General features: G+C 42.0%; 1 protein-coding gene across 1 annotated transcript; it reads right to left on the reverse strand.

Annotated features, from left to right (window-relative positions):
* Positions 1 to 14,646: 14,646 nt before the first annotated feature.
* On the reverse strand, positions 14,647 to 15,346 carry LOC109754814 (cortical cell-delineating protein-like). The gene has a single exon (XM_045228071.2). It carries the CDS (start codon positions 15,344 to 15,346, stop codon positions 14,957 to 14,959), a length of 390 nt encoding a protein of 129 aa, XP_045084006.2. The 3' UTR covers positions 14,647 to 14,956.
* Positions 15,347 to 15,802: the final 456 nt, after the last annotated feature.

A 15,802-nucleotide genomic window follows, 5' to 3' on the forward strand; every position in this document is an offset into this window, starting at 1 on the left:
ACCAACCGGGACCAAAGGCCTTGTGCTGCTGCGCCCGCGTCGAATGTTTAGTCCCACCTCGCTAGTTGAGAGGGGCGCGCAGTGGTTTATAAGCCCCAGTGCCGCTCCCCTCTCGAGCTCCTCTCCATTGCAGGCTTACGGGCCTAATTGTCACTGCTATGCCTGATGGGCCTACTGGGCCTTCTGCGGGCCTGAATCCTGGCCCATCGATGGGTTTCTAGTCGTATTCAGGCCGTGGTGGCCCAGTAGGTGGCATATTTTTTATTTTTTGCCCTTTTTTTTGTTTTCTTTTTTGCTTTATTTATTTTGTTTTGTTTCTACTTACAACAAAAAACTTATTTATTTTATTTTATTTTGTTTTTAATTACTTATTTATTTTACTTTATGATAATTCTTTTTGCTATTAAAGTTCTTTATGAAAATTCTTTTTGCTTTCAATGATTTTGAACAGAAAATACTTCGATAATTTTAGTTGCATCAATTTTATATAATTTTAGTTTCAATAATACTAGAGGTTGCTTATAATGTTTTGAACACAAAATACTTTGATAATTTTAGTTTCATAAATTTTATTTATGTTATTAAAGTTTATTTTATTTAGTTTGTACTTATATATTTTATTAAAGTTTATATTATTTTGTTTCTAATTACTTATTTATTTTATTTGTTATTTTTCATGCACCATTTTTCATGCATTTACTGATTATTTTGAGCTATAAGAACCTGAAATTGAAAAGCATTTCAAATGAACTCTGAAAAGGTTGAAAGTTGGCATCATATCATCATTTCATCCACATAGCATGTGCAAGAAAGTTGAGAGGGTTACGGCAAAAACTGGATGCACTTCGTGTATAAAACGGACAATGGTATCATACTCGTCTATTACAAAGTTGGCATGGTATCATCATAATAGTTGCAGGAGAAAGTCTTTACTTTTTCTTCGCTTGTGTCATTTGCTTATTGTGCCGTAACCATGGATAATCTTCATCGTTTATCAGGATGCTTGGGTCAGCCTTGACTTTGAAGGGAGGAATTTCATGAAACTTTTCATAATCTTCAGACATGTCTGTCTTGCCCTCCACTCCCACGATGAACCTTTTTCCTGAAAGAACTATGTGGCGCTTTGGCTCATCGTATGATGTATTCGCTTCCTTATCTTTTTTTTTCTCGGTTTGGTAGACATGTCCTTCACATAGATAACCTATGACACATCATTGGCTAGGACGAACGGTTCGTCAGTGTACCCAAGATTTTTCAGATCCACTGTTGTCATTCCGTACTGTGGGTCTACCTGTACCCCGCCTCCTGACAGATTGACCCATTTGCACTTAAACAAAGATACCTTAAAATCATGTCCGTAGTCAAGTTCCCATATGTCCACTATGTAACCATAATATGTGTCCTTTCCCCTCTCGGTTGCTGCATCAAAGCGGACACCGCTGTTTTGGTTTGTGCTCTTTTGATCTTGGGCGATCGTGTAAAATGTGTTCCCATTTATCTCATATCCTTTGTAAGTCAATACAGTCAAAGATGGTCCCCTGGACAACGAGTACAGCTCATCACAAACAGTGTTGTCACCTCTGAGACGTGTTTCCAACCAACTGCTGAAAGTCCTGATGTGTTCACATGTAATCCAATCGTCGCACTGCTCCGGGTGTTTGGAGCACAGAACTGTGTAGTGTGCTTGAGACTAAGAATGCCCGTCCCTGCATATTATTGAGTCCGCTCCTAGCGTGCCTTTTCCAGTCAGTCTCCCCTCATACCACGATTTAGGGAGACATGTCTTCTTAAGGCCAGGAATGAAGTCAACACAAAACCCAATGACATCCTCTGTTTGATGGCCCATGGAGATGCTTCCTTCTGGCCTAGCGCGGTTACGGACATATTTCTTTAGGACTCCCATGAACCTCTCAAAGGGGAACATATTGTGTAGAAATACGGGCCCAGAATGACAATCTCGTCGACTAGATGAACTAGGACGTGCGTCATGATATTGAAGAAGGATGGTGGGAACACCAGCTCGAAACTGACAAGACATTGCGCCACATCACTCCTTAGCCTTGGTATGATTTCTGGATCGATCACCTTCTGAGAGATTGCATTGAGGAATGCACATAGCTTCACAATGGCTAATCGGACGTTTCCGGTAGAAGCCCCCTCAATGCAACCGGAAGCAGTTGCATCATAATCACGTGGCAGTCATGAGACTTTAGGTTCTGGAACTTTTTCTCTGGCATATTTATTATTCCCTTTATATTCGACGAGAAGCCAGTCGGGACCTTCATACTGAGCAGGCATTCAAAGAAGATTTCTTTCTCTTCTTTTGTAAGAGCGTAGCTGGCAGGACCTTCATACTGCTTCGGAGGCATGCCGTCTTTTTCGTGCAAACGTTGCAGGTCCTCCCGTGCCTCAGGTGTATCTTTTGTCTTCCCATACACACCCAAGAAGCCTAGCAGGTTCACGCAAAGGTTCTTCGTCACGTGCATCACGTCGATTGAAGAGCGGACCTCTAGGTCTTTCCAGTAGGGTAGGTCCCAAAATATAGATTTCTTCTTCCACATGGGTGCGTGTCCCTCAGCGTCATTCAGAACAGCTAGTCCACCGGGACCCTTTCCAAAGATTACGTGTAAATCATTGACCGTAGCAAGTACGTGATCACCGGTACGCATGGCGGGCTTCTTCCGGTGATCTGCCTCGCCTTTGAAATGCTTGCCTTTCTTTCGACATTGATGGTTGGTCGGAAGAAATCGACGATGGCCCAGGTACACATTCTTCCTGCATTTGTCCAGGTATATACTTTCAGTGTCATCTAAACAGTGCGTGCATGCGTGGTATCCCTTGTTTGTCTGTCCTGAAAGGTTACTGAGAGCGGGCCAATCATTGATGGTTACAAACAGCAACGCGTGCAGGTTAAATTCCTCCTGTTTGTGCTCATCCCACGTACGTACACCATTTCCATTCCACAACTGTAAAAGTTCTTCAACTAATGGCCTTAGGTACACATCAATGTCGTTGCCGGGTTGCTTAGGGCCTTGGATGAGAACTGGCATCATAATGAACTTCCGCTTCATGCACATCCAAGGAGCAAGGTTATACATACATAGAGTCACGGGCCAGGTGCTGTGATTGCTGCTCTGCTCCCCGAAAGGATTAATGCCATCCGCGCTTAAACCAAACCATAGTTCCTTGGGTCAGCTGCAAACTCAGCCCAGTACTTTCTCTCGATTTTTCTCCACTGCGACCCGTTAGCGGGTGCTCTCAACTTCCCGTCTTTCTTACGGTCCTCACTGTGCCATCGCATCAACTTGGCATGCTCTTCGTTTCTGAACAGACGTTTCAACCGTGGTATTATAGGAGCATACCACATCACCTTCGCAGGAACCCTCTTCCTGGGGGGCTCGCCATCAACATCACCAGGGTCATCTCGTCTGATCTTATACCGCAATGCACCGCATACCGGGCATGCGTTCAGATCCTTGTACGCACCGCGGTAGAGGATGCAGTCATTAGGGCATGCATGTATCTTCTGCACCTCCAATCCTAGAGGGCATACGACCTTCTTTGCTGCGTACGTACTGTCGGGCAATTCGTTATCCTTTGGAAGCTTCTTCTTCAATATTTTCAATAGCTTCTCAAATCCTTTGTCAGGCACATCATTCTCTGCCTTCCACTGCAGCAATTCCAGTACGGTACTGAGCTTTGTGTTTCCATCTTCACAATTGGGGTACAACCCTTTTTTGTGATCCTCTAACATGTGATCGAACTTCAGCTTCTCCTTTTGACTTTCGCATTGCGTTCTTGCATCGACAATGACCCGGCGGAGATCATCATCATCGGGCACTGGTTCCTCTTGATCTTCAGCAGCTTCCCCCGTTGCAGCATCATTGGGCACATCGTCTGGTTCCTCTTGATCTTCAGCAGCTTCCCCTGTTGCAGCATCACCGTATTCAGGGGGCACATAGTTGTCATCGTCCTCTTCTTCTTCGCCGTCTTCCATCATAACCCCTATTTCTCCGTGCCTCGTCCAAACATTATAGTGTGGCATGAAACCCTTGTAAAGCAGGTGGGTGTGAAGGATTTTCCGGTCACAGTAAGACTTCGTATTCCCATATTTAGGGCATGGACAACACATAAAACCATTCTGCTTGTTTGCCTCAGCCACTTCGAGAAAATCATGCACGCCCTTAATGTACTCGGAGGTGTGTCTGTCACCGTACATCCATTGCCAGTTCATCTGCGTGCATTATATATAATTAAGTGTGTCAAAAACCATTACAGAACATCATGAATAGATAATTAAGTGACCAAATTAATAGAAGTTCATCATCACATTAAAACCAAAGTACATACATAGTTCTCATCTAACAACATATAGCTCTCCAGAGCATCTAATTAATTAAACCATACATTGAAACTATGTAAAAAAATTCAATGCGAAAACAAATGCGATCATAATCACAACCAAGGTAACAATTGATCCAACGGCATAATGATACCAAGCCTCGGTATGAATGGCATATTTTCTAATCTTTCTAATCTTCAAGCGCATTGCATCCATCTTGATCTTGTGATCATCGACGACATCCGCAACTTGCAACTCCAATATCATCTTCTCCTCCTCAATTTTTTTTATTTTTTCCTTCAAGAAATTGTTTTGTTCTTCAACTAAATTAACCTCTCGACAATAGGGTCGGTTGAAATTTCCGGTTCACATACCTCCTAGATAAATAAAATCTATGTCACGTTGGTCGGCATAATTTTCATAAACAATAAATGAACCAATAGTTATAAAGATAATATATACCACATCCGAATCATAGACAGGACGAGGGCCGACGGGGGCGGATACCAAAACCATCGCACTATATAATAACAAGCAATACAATAGTAAGAAAATTAGACAAGTATCTATCTAAAGTAAAAAAAAATTCTTTCAGAAAGAAGATAAGAACAAGAGGCTCACCACGGTGGTGCCGGCGACGAGATCGGTGCGGGCGATCGACGGCGGTGAAGACGTGAATGGGACGTGACGGGCCGCTAAACCTAGACAAATCTCGAGGAAAATGGAGCTTTGAGGTCGAGCTTCGAGAGAAGAAAGTTTAACTAGTGTGGCTCGGGCATTTCATCGAACACCTCATGTGCATAGGAGGTGAGCTAGAGCACCACAAAGCCCTCCCCTCGCCGGCCAGAGAAAAACAGAGCACTGGAGTGCTCTGCTCGCGGGCGAGGGGTATATATAGGCACCTCATTGGTCCCGGTTCGTGGCATGAACTGGGACTAAAGGGCAGCCTGTGGTCCCGGTTCAAGCCACCAACCGGGACCAATGGTGGCGGGCCAGGACCGAGGCCATTGGTCCCCGTTTGTCCCACCAACCGGGACCAAAGGGGCCAGACGAACCGGGACCAATGCCCCCACGAGGCCCGGCAGGCCCCTGGCCTCACGAACCGGGACCAGTGCCCCCATTGGTCCCGGTTCTGGACTGAACCGAGACTAATGGGCTGACCCGGCCTGAACCAAAGCCCTCTTTTCTACTAGTGCTACAAAGCGCGTTGGGTCGTTCGTGGCTTCCGACAGCGTGCTGGCATCGACTTCACCGACACCTTCGCTCCGGTCATCAAGCCCGGCATGATACGCACGGTTCTCCACCTTGCAGTCTCCCGTGCTTGGCCGGTGCACCAGATAGACGTCTCTAATGCCTTCCTCCATGGTCACCTCGAGGAGCAGGTCTTCTGCCAGCAGCCCACCGGGTTTGTTGACCCGACGCTTCCCGACCACGTGTGCCTGCTTTCGCGGTCCTTGTACGGACTCAAGCAGGCTCCGCGCGCTTGGTACCAGCGCATCGCGGCGTTTCTCCACCAGCTTGGGTTCCGCTCTACCCGCTCGGACACCTCGCTCTTCGTCTATCATCAAGCCTCTGGTACGTCTCCGTCGTATCTATAATTTTTGATTGTTCCATGCCAATATTATACAACATTCATATACTTTTGGCAACTTTTTATACTATTTTTGGGGACTAACATATTGATCCAGTGCCTAGTGCCAGTTCCAGTTTGTTGCATGTTTTTGTTTCGTAGAATATCCATATCAAACGGAGTCCAAACGGGATAAAAATGGACGGAGAATATTTTTGGAATATTTGGAAAATTCCGGAAGAAGAATCAACGCGAGACGGTGCCCGAGGTGGCCACGAGGCAGGGGGCGCGCCTGCCCCCCTGGGTACGCCCCTGACCCTCGTGGGCCACCCGTAAGGCGGTTTCTGCTCTACTTTGGACGCAAGAAAACTAATTTTTGGAAAAAAAAATCTCGGCGAAGGTTTCAGGCCAATCGGAGTTACGGATCTCCATATATATACGAAACGGTGAAAGGTCAGCCGGGGAGAGCGCAGAAACAGAGAGAAACAGAGAGACAGATCCAATCTCGGAGGGGCTCTCGCCCCTCCCATGCCATGGAGGGCAAGGTCCAGAGGGGAAACCCTTCTCCCATCTAGGGAGGAGGTCAAGGAAGAAGAAGAAGAAGGGGGCCCTCTCTCCCTCTCTTCCGCTGGCGCCGGAACGTTGCCGGAGCCATCATCATCACCGCAATCTTCACCAACAACTTCACCACCATCATCACCAACTCTTCCCCCCTCTATGCAGCGGTGTAACCCCTCTTTTACCGGCTGTACTCTCTACTTAAACATGCTGCTCAACGCTATATATTATTTCCCAATGATGTATGGCTATCCTATGATGTTTGAGTAGATCTGTTTTGTCCTATGGGTTAATTGATGATCGTGATTGGTTTGAGTTGCATGTTTTATTATTGGTGCTGTCCTATGGTGCTCTTCGTGTTGCGCAAGCGTGAGAGATCCCCGCTGTAGGGTTTGCAATATGTTCATGATTTGCTTATGGTGGGTGGCGTGAGTGACAGAAGCACAGACCCGAGTAAGTAGGTTGTTTGCGTATGGGATAAAGAGGACTTGATGCTTTAATGCTATGGTTGGGTTTTACTTTAATGATCTTTAATAGTTGTGGATGCTTTCTAGAGTTCCAATCATAAGTGCATATGATCCAAGTAGAGAAAGTATGCTAGCTTATGCCTCTCCCTCAAATAAAATTGCAATAATGATTACCGGTCTAGTTATCGATTGCCTAGGGACAAATAACTTTCTCGAGACAAAAAGCTCTTTACTAAAACTAATTTAGTTGTGTCTTCATCTAAACAACCCCTAGCTTTTATTTACGCTCTCTTTATATTCTTGCAAACCTATCCAACAACACCTACAAAGTACTTCTAGTTTCATACTTGTTCTAGGTAAAGCGAACGTTAAGCGTGCGTAGAGTTGTATCGGTGGTTGATAGAACTTGAGGGAAAATTTGTTCTACCTTTAGCTCCTCGTTGGGTTCGACACTCTTACTTATCAAAAGAGGCTACAATTGATCCCCTATACTTGTGGGTTATCAAGACCTTTTTCTGGTGCCGTTGCCGGGGAGCAATAGCGTTGGGTGAATATTCTCGTGTGTGCTTGTTTGCTTTATCACTAAGTAATTTTTATTTGTTGTCTAAGTTGTTCTCTATCTTTAGTTATGGATATGGAACACGAAATACCAAAAAAATTAGGTGTACTAGCTACTCATGGAGATGGGAAACCTCCTAAAACCCTCGATGCTCATTATGTGAAAGAAATTATGTACTACTTTGATAATCCTGAGAAAACCCCATTCAATTATGTAATGGGAGACACGTTGGATAAGCGTGAATACTTTAGGATTATCGCTTGACTCAAAAAGGGAAACTATTATGGGATCAAATTTATATCTTGAAGTGGTATGCTCGGCAAGTATGCTTGAGATATGATTATACTTGTTGCTCTAGGATGAAGGCTCCACACCTTCCCTTTTCATGCAAATTTAATGATAATGAAACCTTAGCTTCTTATGCTAATGGTATATATGATTACTATGATGTCGAACAAATAGAAGAATTTGTTGCTTTTAAGGGTGCTTATGAAATTGAATCTTTGTTTGAAAAGTATGAAGCTTTTGATGATGATGTTTATAGACCTAAAATTTTTGCTATATTGAAATATTACTATGATAATTATGAATATAATTCCTATATTGATGCGCTTATTGAGAAAGTCTCCGCTGTCCAAGAAGAGACTAATATTTTGCAGGAATCTATGGAAGAAGAAATTGATGAAACTGTGAGCTCATTGGATGAAAAAGATGATGAGGAGAGTGAAGAACAAAAGGAGGAAGAGCGGATTAGCTACCCGTGCCCACCTTCTAATGAGAGTAACTCTTCAACTCATACATTGTTCAATTTCCCTTCGTGCTTACCGAAGGATGATTGCTATGATGACTATTATGATCTCGTTGATTCTCTTGATATATCCCTTTTTGGTGATGCTTGCTATGCTTGTGGCCGAGATGCCAATATGAATGATGCTTATGGAGATGAACTTGCTATAGTTCCTTATGTTAAACATGAAATTGTTGCTATTGCACCCACGCATGATAGTCCTATTATCTTTTTAAATTCTCCCAACTACACTATATCGGATAAGTTTACCCTTATTAAGGATTATATTGATGGGTTGCCTTTTACCGTTGCACATGATGATTTTGATGAATATAACATGCATGTGCTTGCTGCTCCTACTTGCAATTATTATGAGAGAGGAACTATATCTCCACCTCTCTATGTTTCCAACATGATAAAATTGCAAGAAACTGCTTATACTATGCATTGGCCTTTACTAGGTGTGCATGAATTGTTCTTTTATGACATGCCGATGCATAGAAAGAGAGTTAGACTTCATCATTACATGATATATGTTGCTTTGTGCTCACTACTAAATTACAAATCATTGTTAATTAAAATTGGCTTTGATATAACCTTGGGATCCGGGTGGATCCATTACTTGAGCACTATATGCCTAGCTTAATGGCTTTAAAGAAAGCGCTGCCAGGGAGACAACCAGGAAGTTTTAGAGAGTCAATTATTTCTGTTGTGTGCTTTCATATAGTTTAAAAACAACAAAAATAAACAGGGGAACCCAAATCTTTTTCAAAAAGAAAAGCGAAAGTGAGAAAGACGAGCATTGTTGAAGTGGGAGCTAGCCTTGAACATTGTTCATGCTCATGGAAACTTTGTGAATCTTGATTACAGAAACTTTTCAACAAAAATAATTATCCCCTTGTACAATTCCATTGTATTATTAAAATAATGTGCCAAGGTTTGCCTTTAGGATGTTTACAATGCTTGTTGGTTTGTGCGGTGCAGGACAGAAACTTTGGCTGTAGTGCGCGATTTTACATTTTTTACTGGAACGTCAAATGGTTCTGAAACTTTTTGCACTGTCTTTCTATACAAATGTTTTATTTGTCCTAATTTTGGTAGAATTTTTCAAGTATCAGAAGTATGGTGAATGTTCAGATTATTACAGACTGTTCTGTTTTAGACAGATTCTGTTTTTGATGCATAGTTTGCTTGTTTTGATGAAACTATCAATTTATATCAGTGGATTAAGCCATGTAAAAGCTATATTACAGTAGCTACAATGCAAAAACAAAATATGAATTGGTTTGCAACAATACTTAGCGTAGTGATTTGCTTTATTATACTAACGGATCTTACCGAGTTTTCTGTTGAAGTTTTGTGTGGATGAAGTGTTCGATGATCGAGAAGGTCTCGATGTGAGAAGAAGGAAGAGAGGCAAGAGCTCAAGCTTGGGGATGCCCGAGGCACTCCAAGTAAATATTCAAGGAGACTCAAGCGTCTAAGCTTGGGGATGCCCTGGAAGGCATCCCATCTTTCTTCAACAAGTATCGGTATGTTTTCGGATTCGTTTCATTCATGTGATATGTGCAAATCTTGGAGCGTCTTTTGCATTTAGTTTTCACTTTTCTTTTATGCACCATGCTGGTATGAGATAGTCCTTCGTTGATTTATAGAATGCTCTTTGTTTTCTCAATAACCGTTTGCAACAGGAAAACCCCATTAGCAAGCTAATTGGCCAATTAGCGGGCTAATTTCCCTATTATTAATTAGCGGGCTAATTATGAAACTGTGTGCGTATGCAGCCATCACCGCAGACGGAGCAGGTGGGCGATTAAGACAGTCTGTACGAGGTACTAAGGCTACTCTGGAGAGTAACATATACTAGTATCATGCATATGATACTACCTTCATAGTGCATAGTATCATAAAGTACTCCCTCTGTTCCTAAATATTTGTCTTTTAAGAGATTTCAAATGGACTACCATATACGGATGTATATAGATATATTTTAGAGTGTAGATTCACTCATTTTGCTTCGTATGTAGTCACTTGTTGAAATCTCTAGAAAGACAAATATTTAGGAATGGAGGGAGTAGTATCATAGATTACCATATTTATTGCCATGCATGACACAAAGTAGCCTAGCATTTAACATGATACGGTATCTACCTATGTTACTATATCCCTCTCTCTCTCTCTTATTTAATTGTGTGCCACATAAGCATGTTTGCTAGTCCCAAGTGCATGTTACCGGTTATGTTACCCCACTATGGCTAGCCTAAGTGACATGCACGATCGATCGCTAATAGCCTAATTAACACCCCACCTGCCGCAGACGCGGCTGCACTAAGAGAAGGCCTTAAGTTTCTCCAAAGTTTGGGAAGCAACAATGTGTTTGTAAGAAGGGATAACATTACTGTCACAGATGCCATAAAGGGGAATGCAGGCCAAGGTATGGTGGCGGCACCCATTTTGGAGGAGTGCATGATCCTTTTGCAAGAGTTTGGGAAGGTTTCAATAGAGCATTGTAACCGTGAGTCAAATTTAGTTGCTCATGAGCTTGCTAGTTGGGGAAGTGCTAACAACCCATCTGTGTGGGTTGATGAACCGCCGAACTTTATTGTAAATCTTCTTGTGGACGATGTAGCAGTCATTGAGAAATAAAGCTAGCCGTGAAGGCCTTCCTGTCCAAAAAGAAAAAACACCCCACATGCCGCGAGCCGTCTAATGAAGGAAAAATGTTCAAAATAAAACTTGAACTTGTGTGCGAAAGCTAAATCGAACCCTAAACTTGTAATCCCGGAAATCAGCACATCGTACTTTCTAATCCCGGTCTATTTTAAACCTTGACGGTATTTAGCTAGTATTTGCTGGACATTAGGACAAATTGGGCCGGCCGATTAGCACAGTCGCTCGCTTGCTCTACTCTGTAGTTTTCTTTTCAAATTTTTTTTTACAAGCAGCCGCAAAAATAAGAGCACAGTCGCTTGCTTACTCAACTCTGTAGTTCTTTTTTCAACAAAAAATATAAGCAGCCGCAAAATTAAGTTTCATGTAAGGAGACTCAATCTCAGGAAACCGCACTACCACAGACTGCACCTAGCCAATAGCCCTGATGGCTCCTAGTGATTATAAATAGCGCGTCGCATTAGAAAACTCTTAGAAGCATTCATATATTAAAAAACTGATAGAAGCATTCCTGAAATTTTTTGAAACATTCCTGAAAGAAAATGTGAACAATTTTTAAATACCGATAATATATTTTTAACGCAAATAATTCACGAAATTACAATTTTTTTGGCCATATTAATCGTGACGTTTACTGTTTGGTAATATTCAATGTTGATTTTGAAAAAAAAAATCGTGCCTCATAAATTGCAATGTGTTTGAACTTGGGAATTTCACATGATAATGGAACATCACACTTTAACATCCCATGCTTTTGAGATTTCTTCGAGACTTTAACACATTGTTTCCGAGTGGTTTTCATCGGTTTCCACCGAAACTTTGTTTTCATGTAATATTCTATCCTTCTTCATCAAAAGAAAAGGAAAATTAGAAGCTTTCATGCATGCACAGCCCGGACATCTCAGATCATACAAAGGCATTAATATCCCAGATGATACAAGCACATTGTCAGAGAGTTTCAACGTACTTTTATTCCACGTACTTATGCATGCACATATACATGCAAGTCTGGTACAGTATTAATTCCAGCAACACAACACGACACATTTTTACGATTACGCATGTACTCCCTCCATTCCTAAATATTTGTTTTTCTAGATATTTCCAACAAGTGACTACATATGTAGCGCTGCCTCATGAGGTATGTTTGATGGGTTTGCAAATTTAGCTGTAATCTTGAGGGCATACATAGGATAGGACAAAGGAATATAGGAGATTACGTGTGGGCAGCGCTACGAGCTGGCACATAACCTAATCTTGAGGGTCACGGGAGGAAAATATAGGAGATTACGTGTGGCCATGCATGCACATGCAAGCTACTAGCAGCGCAGAGATGTCTACTATACGTTTCGTACTCTGGTTTATTATATACTGGCTCGTTGGCACGCATGGACACATACGCTACAACTAGCTGTCTAATTATTAGTTAATTGTCCCCATTGGGCAGTGGTTGTGCTGGCAAATAATTTCAATATTGACAAAGGAATTACACTGTTGTAGTAGCTAGTTTACAATATCGCCGCAAAAGAAAACTAGCTTACGATATTCATGTGATGGACCTAGGCCGCTGTGTGAACAAGGGCGCGTGAATAAATTACTAATTTTCTATTTTTCAATTGTCTATAATATATTTATATTTCAGTCATCTTTCAATCTTTGGATCAACACCTACAGTTATCGTACTTTCCGGCAAAAATGCGCACATTGAGTACTAAACTTTTATGTTAGGTAATAATATGCCATTTTAGGTAATCAATACCTTAAAAGTATTATAACACTTGAGATTTAGTAAAAGTGAAATCATATGCTCTCTATTCATCGAAATGCTGTATGCTGCTGTTGAGCTTCTTGTCTAGGTAAAATAAATGATTGCATTGTTTGTTGTATGCAAAGACCCACACTGTGTTTAGTCTGTAGCAAACTTATTAATTACTAGTTTATGCAAGGATGAATCTAGCTTTATTTTTCGATGGGCTAATTTGTAGCTAACGAATTTCTAGTGCATGCAAGGATGAATGAGTCATCCTATTAAGCATTTCATGCGAAGGATAGTGGGCATTGCGCCTTGACAGATCCTTTCTTTTTTTGGCGGGAAGCCCTGACACATCCTTAATGCTTAATATTGTAGCACATCTAGTAATATTTTCATTTTTAGAAAGTATGTTTTTTATTTAATAGGTTTCAGAAACAAATGTTAATGTTAGTTTGAAAGTGAGCCTTAGTTGAGCTGAGCACGTGTCCGGTTAATATATATTCATGTATTTTCCAAAAATAAAAGAAAATAAAAAAATGAACAAAGTAAGCATAAATGCAAATAAAAGGTGGAGAAAGCAAAACATAAAAAAATGTTTGAAGGAAAAAATAAGAAAAAGGAATATGCAAAAAATGACACCCAAACATCAGCCACGTATTGCGATCTTCGGGCAGTATGCCCGCTATCCTTGACATGAAGTCGTAGAAGCTAAAGAACAACCAGATTTGAGATGAAAATGTTTGAGCAGGGAAAGGAGTTGCGGAAGACAACCAATAATAATGAAGGACTTTTTTACTTTACTCGGGGGAAATCTGGAAGACTTGTATTCTCTTTGTTTTCGCCCCTTCGGGTTCATTCCGATCTTCTTCAAACGTTAGACCGGGATTTTATCACCTTTTCTCGCCTTGTAGCCACAACCATTATATATATGATCCTAAAAAACAATTATATATATTACAAAAGCAACAATGATTTTAGAGTAGGATTTTCCATGATGAATTCTTGACGTGCATTCATGCAAGTATACCAATATTATTTTGTAGCTAATTTTATGAATGCCCAGCCTAAGTCGTGGGGGCCAATATAAAACTGCAATCCCACACATGAAATAAAACCGGCCACGTGCTTAGCTCAACTCAGGCTCACTTTTGGCCCACTTCATCTAGCATTTTGAATTGCACAAACCACTTTGACCGGTACACAAGAAGGAAAACGCGCTATGCAACACAATAGAACACTCTCCTGCCTAAGATTGCACCAAGCCATAAGCAGCTTCCACTTCTTTTGCAATGACTTCCATGCAAGGAAAATGCAACTCTAAACATTTTAAATATGCTTCGAGAAGTTTCTGGGTTCGTAACTGCATGTAAGGATGATATGAACTGCATGGCCGATACAAAGATCGTTGTTACCCAAAAAAAATACAAAGATCAATGTTGCATGCTCTCGCATTACAGCTCCCTTGCCATGTATCGCACGTCGTTGGCGATAAAGCTCTCGTCGATACTAAATTAATTCATCCTTGATCCGATTTATTTGTTTTTCTCTTCCTATGATCCATATAAAACATAGAGTTGACTTTGATCTAGGTGCTTGTACTCCCTCCCTTCTATAACGTAGTGCGTATACCTTTTTTCTTCTGAAAAGTCAAAGATTACAAACTTTGACCAAGTCTATAGAGGAAGCTATTTATATCTACCATACCAAATATATAAAATATGAATCTATGTCTTATGATGAATCTAATGATATATGTTTGGCATTCCATATGTAAATGTTTTTCTCCACAAACTTGGTCAAAGTTTGTGAGGTTTGACTTGTCAAAAAGCTATATGCCTCTTTGATCTTAAACTTAAAAATATTGGTTTTATATTGTGGAACGGAGAGAGTATATGTTTTTGGAGTGGACGATGACGGGCAGAATATATATAACACACAGCTCAAGTTAACACAACTTCAACATATTTCAGATGATACATGCTAGGGGCATATAGCCGGTACAGTATTTCACATGATGATACAAACCCCTGATTAGGTGGGTCATTTATTTGGACACCACAACATCACACACTTTCACGCACTTACACGAAATGATCATTGCGTGCATGCATAATGCTAATGCATGACAGGGAACTTAGGCATGCACGAGACATATAGATGAACTGAAACACAAACTGTAGTAGTATATAGAAAGCTGCATGCATGGCATGTGTACGCAGCATGGCATGCTTGGACAAGTACGTCGATTGATCAGAGCGGGCAGGTGAAGCCGCGCGGGCAGGTCTTGTGGCACTGGTTGAGTAGGAGGACGAGGTCGACGGGGACGTTGAGGTTGATGACGCCGAGGACCTTGGCCCTGATGGCGGTGCAGAGGCACACAGCGGCGTCAAGGTCGGCCAGACCGGCCAGCAGCGGGCAGCACCGCTCATTGGGCGGCACGCCGAGCCCGAGCTTCACCAGGTTCAGCACGTTGGCACACACGCCCAGCTTCAGCGTGTCGATCGGGCACGTGCCGCCGTTGGTCGATGGAGGCGATGGTGGGGTCGGGGTCAGGCAGTGGGGTCCGCAGCCACCATACACAGCGGTGACCATCAAGTTTAGGCCGAGGAGTAGGAGGAAGAGCTTGGTCAATGGCGCCATTGCGAAAGCTTTGGTCGAGAGGAAGCAAGGCTTACAATAGACGGGAAGGGCTTGTAGGTGTTGTGCGTTTGGGCTGTGTGAGGAGGTTGTATTTATAGCCCGGTTGCACATACGTACGACTACCCTTACCCTAGCTTATTGATGCAAGTGTGTTGATCCCATGATCGATCGTTCGAGTTTGATTCTACAGCTTAACGTAAACTATAACAAAATCCATCTACGTACGTGTACCCCGATGTGCTAGCCAACAAAATGTTTAGAGCGAGATATACGCCCGGCGATTTTTCAATACTTGATGGGCATCCGTATTTTCAAACAAGCTCCGCACACAGAATAGCGGGATACTAGTGGCTGGAATGCGCTGAAGATATGCTGTGTGATGACTTTTATGCCATGGCCATGCATGTTGTAGTTGCTAAGTTCGTTGGGTACCATGCATGGACACGTATAGCAGAT

The sequence above is a fragment of the Aegilops tauschii genome, chromosome 4 (genome assembly GCF_002575655.3).
Source record: "Aegilops tauschii subsp. strangulata cultivar AL8/78 chromosome 4, Aet v6.0, whole genome shotgun sequence".
In the NCBI taxonomy this organism is placed as follows: domain Eukaryota; kingdom Viridiplantae; phylum Streptophyta; class Magnoliopsida; order Poales; family Poaceae; genus Aegilops; species Aegilops tauschii.